A 22,376-nucleotide genomic window follows, 5' to 3' on the forward strand; every position below is an offset into this window, starting at 1 on the left:
CCCTGAGTCAACAGCCGGGGCGTTTGTCTTAACAACCATCACCATGAACAGTTCGACGATGTTTACAGCAGCATGGACTGTCAGCTCGGAGACCATGGCTGCGGTTACCCTTGACGCTGCATCACAGACAGGAGCGCCTGCGATGGTGTACTCGACGACGAACTGGGTGCACAAATGGCAAAACGTCATTTTTTCGGACGAATCCAGGTTCTGTTAACAGCATCATGATGATCGCATCCGTGTTTTGTGACATCGTGGAGAACGTACATTGGAAATGTGTATTCGTCATCGCCGTGCTGGCATATCACCCGGCGTGATGGTATGGGGAGCCATTCGTTATACGCCTCGGTCACCTCTTGTTCGTACTGACGGCACTTTGAACAGTGGACATGTCAGATGTGTTACGACCCGTGGCTCCACCCTTAATTCGATCCCTCCGAAACCCTAAATTTCTGCAGGATAATGCTCGACCGCATGATGCAGGTCCTTCACGGGCCTTTCTGGATACAGAAAACGTTCGACTGCTGGCCTGGCCAGCACATTCTCCAGATCTCCGATCAATTGAAAACGTCTGGTCAATGGTGGCCGAGCAACTGGCTCGTCACAATACGCCAGTCACTACTCTTGATGAACTGTGGTATCGTGTTGAAGCTGCATGGGCTGCTGTACCTGTACACGCCATCCAAACGCTGTTTGTCACTCATGCTGTCATGCTGCTATAATCACGTCGAAAACCTTTTCAAACGAATCACGTGAATAAAAATGATAGCTACAGTTGCATTGACGTGCTGATACAGACTCATCTACATTTATACTCCGCAAGCCACCCAAAGTTGTGTGGCGTAGGGCACTTTACGTGCCACTGTCATTACCTCCCTTTCCTGTTCCAGTCGCGGATGGTTTGCGGGAAGAACGACTGCCGGAAAGCCTCCGTGCTCACTCGAATCTCTCTAATTTTACATTTGTGATCTCCTCGGGAGGCATAAGTAGGGGGAGCAATATATTCGATCCCTCATCCAGAAACGCACCCTCTCGAAATCTGGACAGCAAGCTACACCGCGATGCAGAGCGCCTCTCTTGCAGAGTCTGCCACTTTAGTTTGCTAAACATTTCCGTAACGCTATAACGCTTACCAAATAACACTGTGACGAAACGCGCAGCTCTTCTTTGAATTTTCTGTATCTCCTGTGTCAACCCGATCTGGTACGGATCCCACACTGATGAGCAAGTATAGGTCGAATGAGTGTTTTGTAAGCCACCTCCTTTGTTGATGGACTACATTTTCTAAGGACTCTCCCAGTCAATCTCAACCTGGCACCCTCCTTAACAACAATTAAGTTTATTCGGTACGCATGAATCCAGATATTCTACAGAAGTAACTGCTACCAGTCTTTGTTCCGCTATCAAATAATAATACAATAAAGGATCCTTCTTTCTATGTATTCGCAATACCTTACATTTGTCTATGTTAAGGGTCAGTTGCCACTCTCTACACCAAATGCCTATCCGCTGCAGATCTTCCTGCATTTCGCTGCAATTTTCTAATGCTGCAACTTCTCTGTATACTACAGCATCACCCGCGAAAAGCCTCATGGAACTTCTGACACTATCTACTAGGTCATTTATATATATTGTGCTAAGCAATAGTCTCATAACATTCCACTGTGACACGCCAGACACTACTTTAACGTCTGTAGCCGACTCCATTGAGAAGAACATGCTGTGTTCTGTTTGCCAAAAACTCTTCAATCCAGCCACAGAGCTGGTCTGATATTCCCTAGGCTCTTACTTTGTTTATCAGGCGACAGTGCGGAACTGTATAGAAGGCCTTCCGGAAGTCACGGAAAATGGCATCTACCTGGGAACCTGTATCTAATATTTTCTGGGTCTCATGAACAAATAAAGGGAGTTGGGCCTCACACGATCTCTGTTTCCGGAATCCATGTTGATTCCTACAGAGTTTATTCTGGGTTTACAGGAATGACATGATACGCGAGAAGAAAACATGTTCTAAAATTCTACAACAGATCGATGTCAGAGATATAGGCCTATAGTTTTGCGCATCTGTTCGACGACCCTTCTTGAAAACTGGGACTACCTGTGCTCTTTTCCAATCATTTGGAACCTTCCGTTCCTGTAGAGACTTGCCGTGCACCGGTGTTAGAAGGGGGCAAGTTCTTTCACGTGCCCTGTGTAGAATCGAATTGGTATCCCGTCAGGTCCAGAGGACTTTCCTCTGTTGAGTGATTTCAGTTGCTTTTCTGTTCCTTGGACACTTATTTCCATGTCAGCCATTTTTTCGCTCGTCCGAGGATTCTCACCAAGCTGCTCCTGTGCTATGATCAGCGTACAATGCTACAAAGTCAGTTCATATCCTTCAACGCTTGGTGTATGTTTAAGAACATTTAAGGGATGACACCTTCAGCTGGATAGCACCACCATACCGTAACACTACTTACTCTGTACTTCACACTTCCGGCACTAAACATGACTGGAAGTAGCGTTGTCAATGTATTCACCAACGCGAAACCCTTCCATCGCATTGACGTAGGACACCGCGTGATTCATAATTACAAAACTTTTCGAGTAATCGATCGTCCACTGGCGCCGCTCTTTAGACCACTCTCAGTGTCGCACAGTTTCGGACAACCTACCTTAACTTTTAATTAAATCAATGTGGGCTCATGTAAAGCACTATTGTCCAAATAGAATGGCACCAGTAGACTCACATTTAATATAGCGGGTTGACCATGAGTGCTTATAGCTTGTTGTGGAATCTGGTTGCAGTGCGTAATTAAAAGTGTCGGGTCTCCCTCTCTGTTGACTAAAATCTTGTGAGCTGTTCATGTTGCCGCTGCCTCGAGAGACACACACTTCTTGGAGGGTTACCACAGGTCAGGCTTAATGGGCTGCAGTTCTCGGAAGGCAGAAGCGCTCAATTACAGGTACAATGGCGAGTTCGGTCACTGCTTTCACGTCGAGAGGGAGGCCTGCGGAAGACACTTCCCACCCAGCAACGGACGGTATAGTGCTGTTGACGCACTACAACGCGCTGTTCCCAATCTTAGCTGCAGGGAAACAACTATCAGACTTTATCGCACAACGTGCTGATGCACTGAAAATTATTCCCAGTAGGAACAAACTTTTTTTGGAATTACCGATATGTGCATGCCGGTTTTCCGATGTTCCGTCAATGTATGTAGCACAGTTTCCTGTCACTTAAGATACTATCAGTATACTCAAAGCGGGAGGCCTCATAGCCAGCCGCGTTGGCCGAGCGGCTCTATGCGCTACAGCCTGGAACCGCGCGACCCGTACGGTAGCAGGTTCTAGTCCTGCCTCGGGCATGGGTGTGTGTGATGTCCTTCGGTTGGTTATGTTTAAGTAGTTCAAAGTTCTAGGGGACTGATGACCTCAAAAGTTAAGTGCCATAGTGCTCAGAGCCATTTTTTGGAGGCCTCATACAGGGTGAAAAGTATTTAAACCGACAAACTCTGAGAGGTTGCCGGGGACATCAAAACAAATATTTTTCCCTAATGTCATTTTTTTCTTATGAGGAGTATTTAACCGGCGGAGGCCGTATTACGCTCTTCAGTTGTTAAGACGCCGTATTACGATCTTCAGTTATTAGAGGGCGTATTACGCTCTTCAGTTGTAGGCAACTGCTGTCCGCCAGTGTAGTAGTGCATTGTCTCTGTTTACTAATGGAGCGATACACCTGGAGTGCGTTCACTGCTATGGTTGGTGAGTACTACGTAGCGAACCACAACGCACGAGCTGCACAGCGGGTTTATCAGCAACAATATCCTAATCGCAGTATCCTGCATCATACGACCTTTGGCTGCTGTGTACCAATGTCTGCGTGAGACCGGGTCATTTAGCAGATTACCTGGCCGGGGACGCCGTCACACAATTGCAATTTGAGGAAGCTGTCTTGCAGCATGTGGAGCGGGATCCTTCAACCAGCTCTCGTGCAATTGCACGTAACATGGGGACGAATTAGACGAATGTAAGAACAGTCCTTCAAGAGCAATTGTTACGTTCGTTTCACTTACAGCATGTCCACAACCTGGAACAAAAAAAAAATGGTTCAAATAGCTCTGAGCACTATGCGACTTAACTTCTGAGGCCATCAATCGCCTAGAACTTAGAACTAATTAAACCTAACTAACCTAAGGACAACACACATCCATGCCCGAGGCAGGATTCGAACCTGCGGCCGTAGCGGTCTCTCGGCTCCAGACTGTAGCGCCTAGAACCGCACGGCCACTGCGGCCGGCTAACCTGTAACCAGTTGATTATCCACCCAGAGCACAGTTTTCGCAGTGGTACCTGGAACAGTGTGAAATGCGTCCTAAATTTCCATCCTCTGTGTTGTTTACAGATGAAGCAACGTTCGGGCGTGATGGAGTCTTTGACATGCACAATTCGCATGTTTGGAGTGAGGATAACCCGCATACCACAGTTACTAGCACTCATCAAGTGCGGGTCTTCATTAATGTGTGGGCTGGTGTTGCTGGGGTTTTTAATTGGTCTGTATCTGCTACCTAGGCTATTAAATGGCAGGCACTTTTACAATTTTCTCGCCAGAGCATTGCCAGAATTGACGGAAGACGTCCTGCTCCCTACTACACAATGCATGTGGTTCCAACACGACGGGGCGCCGGCACATTTTAGTCGTCATGTGCGTCTATTCCTGCACCGACGGTTCCCAGAAACGTGGATTTGCAGAGGTGGTCCTGTACCATTGCCTGCTCGATCCCCAGATATGCCCGCTCTGGACTTTTTTGTGTGGAGAGAGATGCGCAAACCTGTTGCACCAGAAGAGGAGCTCGTTGCTCGGATGGTAGCAGCAGCAGGAACAATTCAGAATGCTCCTGGGGTTTTTGTTCGTGTCAGACAGAACATGATCCGACCGTGTAACCTTTGTTTACGTTTCAATGGAGGCATTTTTGAAAATCTACTGTAAATGAAATTGGATTGTGTTAATGTGTTGCCTCTTGGTCATAAAAAATGAAAAAAAGTGTTTGTTGGTTTAATTAATTTGCCACCAGAGAAATCTTCCTCAACTGGTTTAAATACTCCTCATAGGAAAAAATGACATTAGGTAAAAATATTTGTTTTGACGTCCCCTACAACCTCCCAGAGTTTGTCGGTTTAAATACTTTTTACCCTGTATAGTGAATTCCACCCGTTCCCATCGACTTCGTCAACCGATCATCAGTACTTACACGACTATAATTTGTAGGTGTTTAGCTGCACACAGATTACCGTAGAGTATCTTTAAGTGTAGTTCTGTGTCAGTCGTCATTCTTGTGCAGAAATTAATCAGACACAAGTAACATATTATTGTACCACGACGGCATTTCGTGACGTTCTACCCCATTCTTCGAAACTCCATAGACACAGTCATTGTGTTAGCTGGATTACTGATAGCACTTTGGAAGTCACGAGATATTCCTTCCGTCGATTTCATGACGCTTTTTCCATCGACCCTCAGCTAGCTCTACAGTCCCTGTCGGTCAGTACATTAGGAGCGTCTTCTCCTAACTTTAGCTGCTGGTAAATCCGTCGCGTTTCCACTTCACAGTCACATTATCAACAGCCGACTTGGGTAGCTTTACAAAGGGTGCAATATCCCTGGTGGATTTATCACTCTGGTGACTTCCTGTATGACAAGTACCTGTTCAAAGCCATTGAGATCTCCTGATCAACCTGTTCTGCTGTTAATGCTTCTTTATTGATAATATTACCACTCTCTCTCTCTCTCTCTCTCTCTCTCTCTCTCTCACGCACGCACGCACACACACACACACACACACACACACACACACACACACACACACACACACGCACGCACACAAAACCTGTAAAGTTTCTCATGTAAATCTCAAATGTACATGCCTGACTTTTTTTCTACTCACTGATTATTCGTGCTAGCGTTTCTATAAGTGTTCCGTTCTGGAGCTACAGCCACGAAACAACATTTTGAAGCAATGTGCGTGCGGAGCTAGCTTCTTGAAAAGCTAGGCACTAGAATTGTAGGGGTCACAGGAATCATTCTCAACACGCTATGAATACTGTAGCGGAAGAGCTCGTAATTTCTTTGAGATGATCCACTTCGTAGCTATGGTGGAGTTAGAATATTCAATCGTTTACAATAACGAATTGTATTTAACAGAACAATACTCTTGAGAAGTTTATCTCTGTTTCCTTCCTCAACAGTATCTTGATTATTTCGTCAACACGTAGAACGTGTATCCGAAAGATGGATTAGACTCCCAGAGAAATTAGTTCCACAGAGGTCTAAAACGAATCCTAATGCGAATTGGCATGGGAAAGAGTAACCCATATCGGTGAATGTTAATGAGTAATCATATTTTCTTTATATCATCAGATTCACACACCTCGGTAGTCGAGTCATTTCGATATAACCAAAATTGGTAGTTCAATATGGCACGAGTATAGGGCAGTAGCTGATAGTGTTTTTAACCTTCCACTACCGACTTTAAAACACACACATGTGATATCGGCTGTAACAGTTAATGACCTTGCGAAGTAATACTGCATAATTATTTGTCAACCGTTCCGAGCAACTAATTCGACAACATAAATCTAAAAAATATGTCGTGTAGCTCCCGGCTACAGAGAGACCCTATCTCCTCGAGAATGTCAGCAGAAAGGGAGTAGCGATACGATGTTGTTACAGAAACAATGGTCCCCATATGCAAAAGGTCATAAAGAAATACATCACAGTATGTGACGTTGGGCAAGTTCAAACGTCTAGCTTACATCCGATTAACGCAGAAAACTTGTACTTGAATCTGAAAGACGTCTTAATCCGCGGTCTCCGTACATTAGCACAAAATAAAGTAATAAAAGACCCCAAAGACCCACACTGGTGCAATGGTGCCACCCTGAGAGTGTTGCGAAGACCGTGTCTACCGTACTCTCGCTGCAAAACAAACTACGGGAGAACTAATAGAGAAAGCGTCACAGCAACTCCTACATCCGTATCAAGAACTATGCGTGAAGTATAAATACCTGTCGTAATTAGAAAGTGGCTTAAGTAAGATAAAAAAACTCGCATGTTCTGTCAGGTCAATAAACAGATCCAAACATTCCACCCAATCTTTCTGGTGTCGAATCTTAAGACAGAAGGCAGGAAGGAGAACGGTCTAACATCACATTTAATTATATTTTTACACATGAGGATACGACCTTATCAACGTTTGACACCTGACAGCCACGTAAGTGATAGTGATGATGGACCTGTAGTTTAAAAACACTTTGTATCACTGACTTTTCCATTTTGTAAACTTCAGTATTGAAAATGCTTTCAATACTTTACATATTTTCGTTTATGTTTTATATCTCTAGTTTCGAAATGGTTAGTTTGGTAGGAAAGAAAGTACGCACATGTCCACAAAAACATACGTTTATTACATCTGTTAAACAATGCTACAAACATTTTACAAGTTTAAACAAACAGTATCATGTCATATACAAAAGTTAAACAATTTCATTCACCTGTTTGTCGATCTTGGGCTATAAATTCTAGAGCTATCTGTTCGACTCCGAAATAAATAAAATATATCTATATACTTTCTTGCGCGAATATTTCCGTATTTTTGTAACGCGTTCCATGAACCGTTTCTTCCGGCACATTTGGTAATCACTACCTGTGAAGTACTTTGTACATCGCCGATCTATTTATCTAGACGACCGAATTTTGTATACTCTTCTCGTTATCTTCCACTCTGAAGAAGGCGATAAAACACGACTGTTGCAAATAAAAATCCGAAGCAGTACGTTACGAGACGCAATAATTTTGTTACTCACATATATTATGTTCTGCACGCTATACCCAATTTTTAGTAATTTAAGCAATAGCGATTGCAGTAAACTATGCCGATTTGTTTAAAAGCAGCTGCTGAAGTACTTGTGACATGCTTGCAAGTCAGGGCGAAGAAGTTATACGAACATTAGCAAAGCAAACGTACTGACAATCTGAGTATCCTTTTGTAACATTGTTTTCTTTAAGATGTCGTTCAAGAGTTCTTTTAAACGTATGAACACATTAACCACATAAACTCCAGGAGGAAAACACGAAACCTTATTACAAATGGTAAGAGCACACTGATTATGTCAACTGGAAGTGATTGTTAATACTGGCTGATACATTAATCGCACATTAATCTTACATGCTAATATTTGTTAAGAACGACAATCATTACACATGACACAATATTGTACAGTTACGGTTTCACAACAACAAATACACAGATATTATCGGCTTGGGGTTGTTTGTGTATGCCAGCTTTCGGCATGGAAGAAGTAACACTGAATACACATGAGTTATTTTCGTGGATTTTAAGAAAACATGGGAATGGGAAGTAAATGGGGGTACCCTGTCATACGACAAACGTGAAAAATTTCACACACGATTACATCAAATTATCACATTATTTTCGAATACATATAATCACATCATATTACATTCAAACACGATGGTAAGAGTACACGACTCCGTCTACGCCCGGGTGGCAATATGATGGTTTCTTGCAAACAACAGACATTGTTTACTGATGGAAAGAGCGCTGCGCTTATAGAGTTACTGTGCTTGTTGATTTACGAACTGACGTACGAAGTTGTCCATGTAAGTTAAGTTTTCTTCTCTGAATACGGTTATCCCGTAGACCTCATTTAATGAATCCTCCTATTTTAGTGTTTTTCTTTTTGCAATGTAAGTTTGTTTTGAAAGTGCAAAAAACGTTGTCGAAGGAGGATACACTTTTCAAAACTCCTGTTAATCAGGTATCTGATTAAATTGTTGTATCTTAAGGTCAAAAAAAAATTTTTTTCATACTGATCAGAGGTATCCTGAACTACATTTAATTTGTACACAACAATGATGTTGAAACTAGTTCATGGGGTAAAAACTGGTAAGAGGTGGCTGGTTTCTAGAGGCAGCGGTGGTGCCAGTTGAAGAGTATTGCGTAAAGTAACATTTCTCTGCGAAATGAATCAGATTTGAACTGCACATTGGAAGCACGATTGCAGAGAACTAGTACTGGGTTTCTCCTGTCGAGATGAAAAGAAACACTTGAAACAAAATCCTGTAACACAGAATGTAACGTCACCCGCGTTCGTACGTTAATAGAAATGGCATTTCATGGGGCGGAGTAGCAGGAATACTATGCGAGAAGTTTCAGCTGTGAATAGCGCACGTACTGGCTCTGCTCTAAAGCGTGACGGCATCGGAGAAAGCTTGCAGGGGAGCAAGTCATACGGAATTAGTGGTGAACTATGCTCTGTGCCACTTGATAATACAGACAGGACGGTCCTTAGTGCATACAAATACTATATAAATCCTTTCCTGCGAGTACACCTCACTCCAGGGATGATTTGAAGAAAAGAATAGTTTTGTGTTTCGAGGGAGGAAAAGTTTCTTTAGCACGATCTAGAGAGTTAGACCCCTGGCTTTGATGACAGCACTATCGGAAAGGAATTGGAGGAATTAGCGAAATCAGTGTCAGTGTTTTCCTACGTATTATTCTCTTTGCCAGAGAAGCAGTGAGATAGGAAATTCACCATGTATATCAAGAACTTAAAATTTTTCCCCACTATCCTTCCAGGCACATGTTTTATATATGCTTCAGCGAGTTCTGATTCTGTAAGAAGAAAGATGAATAGAGTTTTACGTCCGCGTAACATGGCGATCATTAGAATCAAGGGAAGGGAATCAGCTGTGTAGCCTTAAAAATTATCTTTAGCAATTTAGAGAAAACCGAGAAAAACCCTCATCTAGGAGGCTGGACGAGGATTTGAACTGTCTTCCTCCTGCATACCATTCCGGCGTTTCGTCACTGCGTCATCTAGTTATTCGGGCCACAGCTACATACTATGCAGCTGTACATATGGGAAGGCCCTAAATTGTGTGAACGTATGTATAAGATGGAATTAATATTTATTAAGGAATACTTGTCTTTGCCTACACAGTCTCGCGTTTGCTATCTTAATGTTACTGACCACGACGGCACTAACTTAATTGCAAACTTTCAGCCGCTTTTTGATGGACGTAATTAATGTCTTTGATGAATCTTAGCGCCGACACGCCTCCACAGTAAAATATTAGCTTATAGATAAATTTGCGTGAAACAATTTATCTACTAAATCTGTCGGAAGAGAGGGAGACATCTCAAACTACTATTTACCGTGCCGCATTAAAGTGTGACCTAGCGTATAACTTCGGAAGCTCAACGCAGCTCCTCGCGGAAGATGCTGTTATACATGGTAGTTAAAAACAGTCTGAAAATGTTGTAAGGGATCTGCAAGACATGTTGTGCAGAAAAATGATTGTTACGAAAAATTTCTATACGCTGTGCCGTTTCCGAGTTAGTAACCATTGAAGTTAACCACTCATACCGTTGCGCATGCAGATTCAAGCGGCTTGCGAGATACAATTTGTGTCAGTTGCTCTCATAACGTGGATGACAGCACACGAGACTGCTCACAACCTTCTTTTCGGGTTCGATACTAACCGGTGATGGGGAATTCACTCTTGGAACGAAAATGCATCGGACTAGTACATTTCTCCGCTATGCATATTACACGTAATCTCCGCTGATTGAGCAAAGTACACGATTTCCTTATTCATATGAATTGATGCTATCCTGGGATATGATACATCATGGAGTTTGAAACAGTGCAGTCAAATGCTTTTCTTTCAATTCCGCGGTATCAGGGAAGGTAGTCGGGTCCCTATGGCTCAATGGCTACAGTAAGCTTACGTACCCTAACAAATATCTGCAGGCAGCCATCTGTATCCAGAGTGCTGGGTTAGTGTCATCTCACACGGTACACAGAGTGCCAAAGGAAGGAAGCTACGCGTCTCGACTTCAGCATTTACGAGAGTTAGCCACAAAAACAACAAATCATTTAAACAAAAATTTCAGTCCTTTCTTTGTAACTAGTTTGGACTTACGTTAGTTTAAACGGCATAATGTTCCCAAGAGATTTAGAAGTATGGCGCGAAGTCTGCTTGCATAGATAGTTGAGCTGAAGGGCTAGGATGATACTCGTCGTAAAATGTCAAACTAAGGGGTACTGTTCGTGATAAGACGTTTCAGGATAATTCTGATCAGATGGTCTGTGCAACGTCAATTTAATTCAGTTACACATCTGCATGGCCGAAGTCCATGGTCAAACGTTGCTATATTATTGTGAAACGACACAGCAAAACAATAGAGTGCAGTTGTAGAGCCTCACGCCTTCAAGATTACGTCCTGAAAACTCTTTCTTTCCTTCTCGATTTCCAGAGCTGGCAGAGCTCGTGGTGTATTAGCGATTTTGGCTGCCAGACACAAGCGGATATGAAGAGGACTGCGTCGTAGCGGACGTGGAACAGTTGCCCCGAAGCAGGAGAGGTGCGCGCAGGGCGGGGCGGCTACATCTTGAGCTCGGCCAGCATCTGCCGCAGGTCGGCCAGCGTGTTGTAGTCGCGGTCGCAGTCGCCGTCCGAGAAGTCTCGGCTCGAGTCGGACTTGCCCAGCGCGGGGCGGTACCTGCTGAGGGCCAGCGGCACGGGAAGCAGCTCAGGCATCACCGAGTGGTGCGTGATCAGCGACGCCAGGCTCGAGAACTCCTTCGTGAAGCCCTGCAAAACAGCAGCGTCACAACTTACAGGTTGGTGCTTACATACACTACTGGTCATTAAAATTGCTACAGCAGGAAGAAATGCAGATGATAAACGGGTATTCATTAGACAAATATATTGTCCTAGAACTAACATGTGATTACATCTTCACGCAATTTGGGGGCAAAGATCCTGAGAAATCAGTACCCAAAACAACCACCTCCGGTCGTAAATACGGCCTTGATACGACTGGGCATTGAGTCAAACAGAGCTTGGATGGCGTGTACAGGTACAGCTGCCCATGCAGCTTCAACACGATACCACAGTTCATCAAGAGCAGTGACTGGCGTATTGTGACGAGACAGTTGCTCGGCCACCGTTGACCACACGTTTTCAATTGCTGGCCAAGGCAGCAGTCGAACATTTCCTATGTCCAGAAAGGCCCGTACAGGACTTGCAACATGCGGTCGTGCATTATCCTGCTGAAATGTAGGGTTTCACATTGATCGAATGAACGGTAGATCCACGGGTCGTAACACACCTGAAATGTAACGCCCACTGTTCAAAGTGCCGTCAATGTGAACAAGAGGTGACCGAGACGTGTAACCAATGGCACGCCATACCATCACACCGGGTGATACGCCAGTATGGCGATGACGAATACACGCTTCCAATGTGCGATCATCGCGATGTCGCCAAACACGGATGCGACCATCATGATACCGTAAACAGAACCTGGATTCATCCCAAAAAATGAAGTTTTGCCATTCGTGCACCCAGGTCCGTCGTTGAGTACACCATCGCAGGCGCTCCTGTCTGTGATGCAGCGTCAAGGGTAACCGCAGCTATGGTCTCCGAGCTGGTAGACCATGCTGATGCAAACGTCGTCGAATTGTTTGTAAAGATGGTTGTTGTCTTGCAAACTTCCCCATCTGTTGGCTCAGGGATAGAGACGTGGCTGCACGATCCGTTACACTCATGCGGATAAGATGCCTGTCATCTCGACTGCTAGTGATACGAGGCCGTTGGGATCCAGCACGGCGTTCCGTACTACCCTCCTGAACCCACCGATTCCATATTCTGCTAATAGTCATTGGAACTCTACCAGCAATGTCGCGATACGATAAACTGCAATCGCGATAGGCTACAATCCGACCTTTACCAAAGTCGGAAAAGTGATGGTACGCATTTCTCCTCCTTATACGAGGCATCACAACAACGTTTCACCAGGCAACGCCGGTCAACTGCTGTTCGTGTATGAAAAATCGGTTGGAAACTTTCCTCATGTCAGCACGTTGTACGTGTCGCCACCGGCGCCAACCTTGTGTGAATGCTCTGAAAAGCTAATCATTTACATATCACAGCATCTTCTTCTTGTCGGTTAAATTTTGCGTCTATAGCACGTCATCTTCGTGGTGTAGCAATTTTAATGGCCGGTAGTGTATAAAGCGAGGACGTGGAGCCTATGATAAAAACTTGTGTGTGTCATGAACATTCGGTGGAGAATAACACTAATTATCTGCATCGAGTGCAGTGTGTGAGAGAGACATTCACACTTCATCCTCTACAGTTTCGTGAAATTCCTAATGGTGGCGTCGCTATACGGCGGACGTAACGGAGTTGCGTTGCAAGCAGAGAGCTGTCACTGAGTTCCTTGTGGTTCAAAACCATTGAATCTCAGCTACTGATGGGCGTTTGCAGAATGTCTACGGAGATTTTACAGTCAACGAAAGCACGGCGAGTCACCGGGCGAGGCATGTGTCTTTAGCGCAACAAGGTAGCGCAAACATGTCCGATCTCCAGTGTGCCAGCCGGCCGCACACACCTACGACTCCTGCAATGTTGGAACGTGCGAACATTTTCATTCGAGTTGATTAGATAAGATTAGATTAATTACTGATTCCATAGACCCATAAAAGAGGGGATCCTCCTGGGTGTGAAAGATGTCAGATAAACACATTACAAAAATGTAATAAGAAAAACTTGAGTTTCATCGATTTTAATGATCCTCAGCCAATAAACAGTAAAATTATGTACATGAATTAAATTTAAACTTCTAATATTTACAGGTTTAATACATTTGCTTTCATTATATCCATCATTCAGACATATGCTAGTTTCTTGGCTACTACAACCAAGTATTGTCAAAAATTAAAGTAAATTTTTCACTTCAGTGATCCTCAGTTCAGAACAGTCAGATTTAAAATTAAATTTCCACTATTTACAGACTTAAGACTTACATCTGCTTTCCATACATCCATCATTCACACAATAGGTAGTTACTTGGCTGTTAAAACCAAGTATTGTCAAAAATTAAAGTATAATAGAGATTCATTAAAATTGTCTACTGCACTTGTTGAGAAACTCATGGATGGAGTAGAAGGAGTTGGCGACCAAAAATTCATTTACATTATGTTTAAATTGTGCCTTGTCTGAAGCTAAACTCTTAATGGTTCCTGGTAACTTACTGAAAGTATGTGTTGCTGAATACTGGACTCCTTTCTGGGCAAGAGTAAGTGATTTTAAATCTTTATGTATATTGTTCTTATTTCTAGTACTGATACTGTGTACTAAGCAGTTAGTTGGAAAAAGAGATGTATTATTTACAGCAAACTTCATTAAGGAATAAATATACAGAGAAGCTGTGGCTAATATGCCCAATTCTTTGAATAGGTTTATACATGATGTTCTTGGATTTACACTACTGATTACTCTTATTATACGCTTCTGTAGTCTCAATTCTTTTTTCTGTTTGTTGAGTTACCCCGAAATATGATACCATATCAGATAATGGAGTGAAAATAAGCAAAATATGCCAGATTTTCTATATTTATGTCTCATATGTCTGAGTCGCATTGCAAACACAGATTTGTTTAGGCACCTTAGCAGTTCTTTAGTACGTTGCTTCCAACTGAATTTATTATCAAGTTGTAATCCCAAGAATTTTACACTCTTAACTTCTCCTATTTCCATGTCATCATATTTTGTATACACACCAGAAGGAAATTTCTTGGAAGTTCTGAACTGCATTTAGTGGGTCTTTTCAAAGTTTGGTGACAGTGAATTGGCAATGAATCACTTATAAATATCAGTAAAAATTTGATTAGCTGCTCTTGATAAATTCATATTTTATTTACTATTTATTGCAATGTTTGTTTCATCTGCAAATAAGACAAACTTGGCATCTGGTAATGCAACAGATGACAGGTCGTTAACATACACAAGAAACAGTAGTGGACTTAGTATGGAACAATCAAGCACCACGCTACTCAACTGGACGTCTTGTTTGTACTGCTAAGACATTGGTCCGTCATTTGGCGTACTCAAAAGCGTGTACCCGTTAGGTTACTTGCCCCTTACAAAAAACCATAAAGAGCTATGACGGAACTGGTTGCGCTTTACGATGCTGAATATGACAATTCTTGTCGAACGTCGTCACAACGATGAAACTGAAATCCGTAAAGTGGCACCACACCTCCTCCCGAGAAAAAGTTCAGAGCTGCACCTTCAACCGGTAAAGCCATGGCGGCCGTCTTCTGGCACTCTGAAGGGGTAATTCTGTTTGATGTCCTCCCTCATGGTGCAAGATAAACTCTGATGTGTATTTTGATACCCTCAGTAAATTAAAGAAACAATTTTATCGTGTTCATCACCACGAAAGTGCGAACGAACTTCTCCTTCTCCATGGCAATGCATGCCCGCACATGTGTGTGCGCACCCGAGTGGAACTCAAGCCGGCCGTTGTGGCCGAGCGGTTCTACTCGCTTCAGTCCGGAGCCGCGCTACTGCTGCGGTCCCAGGTTCGAATCCTGCCTCAGATATGGATGTGTATTCTGTTAGGTTTAAGTAGTTATAGGAGACTGATGGCCTCAGATGTTAAGTCTCATAGTGCTCAGAGCTGTTTGAACCATTTGAACCAAGTGGAACTCACAGAACTTCATTGGACTGTTCTTCTTCATCCACCCTACAGCCCAGATTTCACACCTTTCGAATGCCATCTATGGACCTGCCATCGGTAGGTCTGAGAATCGGTCGTAATCTATTTTTCATACCCCCAAGTGATAAGGGAGATCCACCCCAAAAATTATCTTATTTTTTGGACAGAACTTTTTATTTTTTGTGATGTGGCATTAAAAAACACACACACAACCCTGAATGTTCACCCTTCTACCACCAACCCCAATTTTCAATAGAAATTCTAGTAATTTATAATTGTAACCCCGGTCGATAACTCAACAATTATCACTTGATCAACGGCTCGATCGATTCTGATGAAATTTTACATGTTTATTCGGTAGGTCTGAGAATCGGTCGTAATCTCTATTTCATACCCCTAAGTGAAAATGGTGTACACGTTTTTATGTTCATGGACGAGTCGTGTATGAGCTGAAATTGTTAAATCCGCGTGATCTCCCGTAGAAACGCTAGAACTAATTGTGGCCGATACTGCCGGACTTTCCCCTAAGCCTTTTCTGACTCCCTACACAGTTTTCGGCCATTATTATTGTTTGTGCCACTAGGAGGTGCTAACAACGGCTATTGTGTTAAACGTATGCATTATTCTTATAGACTAGAGATAATTTATATGGAAAAATCACGTTATCTATAAAATATTAAGATTTTCAGAGGCGGAACGAAGTTCGCCGGGCATAGCTAATTATATACACTTCTGGAAATTAAAATGAGAACACTGTGAATTCATTGTCCCAGGAAGGGGAAACTTTATTGACACATTCCTGGGGTCAGATACATCACATGATCACACTGACAGAACCACAGGCACATAGACACAGGCAACAGAGCATGCACAATGTTAGCACTAGTGCAGTGTATATCCACCTTTCGCAGCAATGCAGGCTGCTATTCTCCCATGGAGACGATCGTAGAGATGCTGGATGTAGTCCTGTGGAACGGCTTGCCATGCCATTTCCACCTGGAGCCTCAGTTGGACCAGCGTTCATGCTGGACGTGCAGACCGCGTGAGACGACGCTTCATCCAGTCCCAAACATGCTCAATGGGGGACAGATCCGGAGACCTTGCTGGCCAGGGTAGTTGACTTACACCTTCTAGAGCACGTTGGGTGGCACGGGATACATGCGGACGTGCATTGTCCTGTTGGAACAGCAAGTTCCCTTGCCGGTCTAGGAATGGTAGAACGATGGGTTCGATGACGGTATGGATGTACCGTGCACTATTCAGTGTCCCCTCGACGATCACCAGAGGTGTACGGCCAGTGTAGGAGATCGCTCCCCACACCATGATGCCGGGTGTTAGCCCTGTGTGCCTCGGTCGTATACAGTCCTGATTGTGGCGCTCACCTGCACGGCGCCAAACACGCATACGACCATCATTGGAATCAAGGCAGAAGCGACTCTCATCGCTGAAGACGACACGTCTGCATTCGTCTCTCCATTCACGCCTGTCGCGACACCACTGGAGGCGGGCTGCACGATGTTGGGGCGTGAGCGGAAGACGGCCTAACGGTGTGCGGGACCGTAGCCCAGCTTCATGGAGACGGTTGCGAATGGTCCTCGCCGATACCCCAGGAGCAACAGTGTCCCTAATTTGCTGGGAAGTGGCGGTGCGGTCCCCTACGGCACTGCGTAGGATCCTACGGTCTTGGCGTACATCCGTGCGTCGCTGCGGTCCGGTCCCAGGTCGACGGGCACGTGCACCTTCCGCCGACCACTGGCGACAACATCGATGTACTGTGGAGACCTCACGCCTCACGTGTTGAGCAATTCGGCGGTACGTCCACCCGGCCTCCCGCATGCCCACTATACGCCCTCGCTCAAAGTCCGTCAACTGCACATACGGTTCACGTCCACGCTGTCGCGGCATGCTACCAGTGTTAAAGACTACGATGGAGCTCCGTATGCCACGGCAAACTGGCTGACACTGACGGCGGCGGTGCACAAATGCTGAGCAACTAGCGCCATTCGACGGTGTGTCCGCTGTGCCATGCGTGTGATCATTGCTTGTACAGCCCTCTCGCAGTGTCCGGAGCAAGTATGGTGGGTCTGACACAACGGTGTCAATGTGTTCTTTTTTCCGTTTCCAGGAGTGTATATGTTTCGATGAGTGAGTTTGTGAGTATTAAAACATGTGACAGAAATGGCTGTATCTCGACTGTATTTGATGTAAATTCAACTTGATACATCTTCTCCAGTGTAGACAGACGGAAAGACAGACAGACAACAAAGCAATCCTATGGAAGTCCCGCTTCTACCGCCCAAGGTACGGAAACCTAAAAATTAGTCTTATTTGATACCAAATTTAGTTGAAATTCCTCCACGCGTCACTGAGTTACACATAAATGCCACACCTTCTCACCCCCAAACACAGCTGGACGGGTGCTACGGGGTCTTATAGTAATTTTCTTCCAGGCTGGATGTTGCCGTGGCACTTTCTACAACGTGAAAGCATGTTGCACCTGCTGGGTTTGTGATGCTGTCTGCCAAGCATGACCATCGTGCTGGTAATCCAACTGGACAGGCGATACTGCGGTGCTCTGCGTGCATCACAGTAAGGAGAAGCAACTTTATCCCCCATCAGCGTCACTCCTAATGGGATGGGGCGTGGGGTGGTAGGTAGTTCTCAAACCTACAGAGTTTCTCTCCAGACATTTAGTGATATGTGTATCAAGATTGGTTAAAAGAGATTAAGTAGTTTAGGAAAGGATGCTGGATACACACACACACACACACACACACACACACACACACACACACAAATTAAGCTGTGGGACTCACCCTCATTGATTAGCATAACGGTTCTTATTTGTTACAAAGGCCGTTTTACGCCATTTTGCCGTAAGTTTTGCCTTTAAGATTCAGATTTCGCCAAAATACTTGCAGATTTAAACACTTTCACAATGAGTTCCGCACACGTTTTTCACGATTTGTATATCAATAGTATTTGACAATAAACATGCATTGTTTTATCGTGATCACCTTTTTTTGTCTTATACAACAGTTCATAAACACAACTGCTGCCGTTAATCAAATTTAATGACACAGAGAGTACATGGGACAGAACATATTGGAAATGCACAGCCGCAGGTATGTGACAGAAACGGATTGTTGCACTGAAATAACGATTTCGAGCATTTGCTTTCATTGGCCGTTCTGATGATCATTAACAAGGTCAGTTCCATAGCAGTCTTACAAAATTTTCTGTGCCACTTTCATTTTACCCACCCTGTATATCCGCAGGAGTTGGAAATTTCAGAGTACATGCCGATGTATATTCGATTATATGCCATACATTAATAAAGATGGTGCTGTTTTAGTCTGTCACACTCTTCGACTGGGCCATCCTCAGGACATACAGTCTGTGACGATGACCCCACCTACGACCTACTCGTAGTTTCAACTGTTCCTAACCGTGCTCAAACACATTTGTCAGACACTCGCAGGCCATTCTTTCGTTCCCGACTTGTAGAAAGATGTTAACCAGGTGGGCACGATGTAATCGTGCACCCAGCCTTCTGCCGAAATATGGACTGGAGGGCTTCACAAAAGCTTGGACGACCCTGTCCCGATAGTAAGCCACCTTCAAATTACGCCTGAAGGCGGAGAGGAGTTCGATATGCGTACATGAAATGGGCCCAAGACATGCTGAACTACTTCCCTGATGAAGCAGTGAAACTGCATGCGTGATATATGCATCGGTACCTGGCCATCTGCAAACACTTGTATCACCATCACCAGGCATCATACGTCTACTGTACCTGTCGCTGGAAATAATGTGACGCATTTTATCCAGGTACCATCCCGAGTGCCACCTTGCACCATTTTTTCTGGCCCTTCCCGTTCGCAATAGATGTCTCTTTTTGTATTTACATCATTAGTTTTCTGAGTCGTTCGATGAGGCCCGCCAGGACTACCACTTCTACGTCAAGCTCTTTATCTCAGACCTCCACTTACGTCCAACTTCCTCAGTTATTTGTTGGATACAGTCCATTCTCTGCTCTTCCATATGTCTTTTTCCTCTCTACTACTAGCTCTAATGCCGTGGGAGCTATCACCTGGCGTCTTAAGACCGGTCCTAATCCTGCCCCTCGCTGTACTCAGTGTTTTCCATACATACCTTTCCTCACCGATTATAAAAAATGACCTTTTCGTTCTTTATCTTATCAGTCGACTTAGTTTCCAGCACTCTCCAGTACGACTTCTCAGTTACGACTAATTATTACACTCTCTCTGGGTATGGCAGCTTTCACAGACGCCAGTGTAATTCCCTCACAACACACGAGGATGAGAGTACGGTGTCACTGAGTGAGTGTGGACCCACCTTGATCTTGTATCCCTTGGCGGTGCGCAGGATGAGGTAGTGCGCGATGCCGGACGGCTGGAAGTCCCTGGGGACGCGCAGCGACAGCGCGTAGCAGCCGGGCTTGCTGGTGCTCTCGCGCACCATGAACGCGCCCTCCGGTTCGTGGTCCAGTACCTCCAGAGCAGTCTCCCTGGACAAACAAAAATTTTGTCACTACTGGATAAATTCTTTAGCGCAGTCCCTAAACCATATTGGAGAACGGGAAAGGGAGTAAATCTGAATCTACATGTACATAAATATTCCGGAAGGCAATGCAGGGTATCAAGTAGCACTATTAGACATTTCCTACCGTGTTCTACTAGTAACCAGAGGAAACGAGAAACGACAGTCTATAAGCCTCCTTTCGAGTTCTACGAGGGTTGGGTCTTTAATAGTGGCACCTACTTATTTACAGCTCGTACAAAATAGATACGGGTTTAAAAGTTTTACTGACCTTCAGAGTAGTCACCAGCATTGTGTACAAACCGTTGCCAGCGATGTGGGAGTCGTAGGATACCCTTAGCAGTGCCAGTTGTGTTGACAGAGCGGAGCGTTCTATTGCCCGATGAATTTGTAGCAGTTTTGAAGAGGATGCCGTCAAGTGTTTCCTTCAGTTCATAAATGAAGTTGAACTATCAAGGGCTTAAGTCAGGGGAGTGTAGTCGGTGGCACAGCACTTAGCAACCCCCTCAGGCAAACAAATCAGTAACAGCTTGTACTGTACATGCGTGAGTATTATCCTATAAAATGATGGTCAGGTCCAGAAGAAAGTGTCATCACTTCTGTGTCTAAGCTGGTCATACGTTATGTTCCAAAAATGAACAGCATAGAGCCAGAAGTGATGACACTTTCTGCTGGTCCTGAAAATTATCTTATAGGATAATACTCAAGCACGTACAGTACAAGCTGTTACTTATTTGTTTGACTGATGGGGCTGCTAAGCGCTATACCACCAACGGCACTCCTCTGAATTAAGCCCTTTTGAGTCCAACTGGATTTCTAAACTGAAGGAAACACTTCACGCCATACGCTTCAGAACTGCTACAAATTCGTCGGGCAGTAGACCGCGCCGCTCGAACTGTCAACACAACTGGCACTGCTAACAAGGGAACCTCCCCATCGCACCCCCCTCAGATTTAGTTATAAGTTGGCACAGTGGATAGGCCTTGATAAACTGAACACAGATCATTCGAGAAAACAGGAAGAAGTTGTGTGTAACTACGAAAAAAATAAGCCAAAAAATACAAACTGAGTAGTCCATGTGCAAGATAGGCAACATGAAGGAGAATGTGGGCTCAGTAGCGCCGTGGTCCCGTGCTTAGCGTGAGCAGCTGCGGAACGAAAGGTCCTTGGTTCAAGTCTTCCCTCGAGTGAAAAGATTACTTTCTTTATTTTCGCAAAGTTATGATCAGTCCGTTGTTCACTGACGTCTCTGTTCACTGTAATAAGTTTAGTGTATGTGTTTTGAGTCCACACCGCAAAACCGTGCGATTAGTAGATGAAAGGACGTGCCTCTCCAATAACAACGGAAAACATTTGATAGCAAGGGCATAGGTCAACCGATTCCTCGACAGGAAAACACGTCTAATATATTTTATACGACACTGGCGCGTCACATGACAGGAATATGTTGTTGAGCCACCTAACTTGTACGCTTGGCGAATGGGTAAAAAGATTCTTCTACCTTGCCCGATTTAGGTTTTGTTGTGGATGTGATAATCATAAATTCAATAAAATAACTTTACACGCGATGGAAGACTTGAACCAAGAACCTCTCGTTACGCAGCTGCTCACGCTAACCACCGGACCACGGCGTTCCTGAGCTCACACTATCCTTGATGTTGCCTATCTTGGGCATGGACTACTCAGTTTGTATATTTTGCTTATATTTTTTCGTAATTCCACACAACTTCTTCCTGTTTTCTCGATTGATCTGCGTTCAGTTTTTCAAGGCCTATCCACTGTGCCAACTTATAACTAAATCTGAGGGGGGTGCGATGGGGAGGTTCCCTTGTAAGAGTATCCTACGAGTTCCACATCACTGGCAGCGGGTTATACACAATGCTGGTGACCACTCTGAAGGTCAGTAATACTTTTAAACACGTATCTATTTTGTACGAGCTGTAAATACATAGATGCCACTATTAAAGTCCCGACCCTCGTAGATTAACTTTTCTTCTGGGTTTTTGCGTTACGTGTACACTGATGGCAGTAGAATCGTTTTGAAGTCGGTCTCAAATGCCGGTTTTCTAAGTTTCCGAGGAAGTGCCTCGCAATAAGAACGTCTTCCTCCCTCGAAGGATTGCCATTAGAGTTCACGAAGCAGGCACATAACACTTGCGCGCTGATGGAACCAACTGGTAACAAATCTATCAGCACGCTTCGGAATTCCTTCGTTGTCTTATTTTAATGGGATCTGGT

General features: G+C 44.3%; 1 protein-coding gene across 1 annotated transcript in view; it reads right to left on the reverse strand.

The window, feature by feature from the left end:
• Nucleotides 1–7,422: 7,422 nt before the first annotated feature.
• Nucleotides 7,423–22,376, reverse strand: part of LOC126336227 (EGFR adapter protein-like) — a 95,478-nt gene continuing 80,524 nt past the window's right edge. Inside the window, exons 4-5 of the mRNA XM_049999723.1 lie at nt 19,935–20,106; nt 7,423–11,659 (exon numbers count right to left, since the gene is read on the reverse strand). Coding sequence (XP_049855680.1) covers nt 11,450–11,659; nt 19,935–20,106 — 382 coding nt within the window. The 3' untranslated portion in view covers nt 7,423–11,449. The remainder of the gene's footprint in view (nt 11,660–19,934; nt 20,107–22,376) is intronic.

Source organism: Schistocerca gregaria, chromosome 1, assembly GCF_023897955.1.
Source record: "Schistocerca gregaria isolate iqSchGreg1 chromosome 1, iqSchGreg1.2, whole genome shotgun sequence".
In the NCBI taxonomy this organism is placed as follows: domain Eukaryota; kingdom Metazoa; phylum Arthropoda; class Insecta; order Orthoptera; family Acrididae; genus Schistocerca; species Schistocerca gregaria.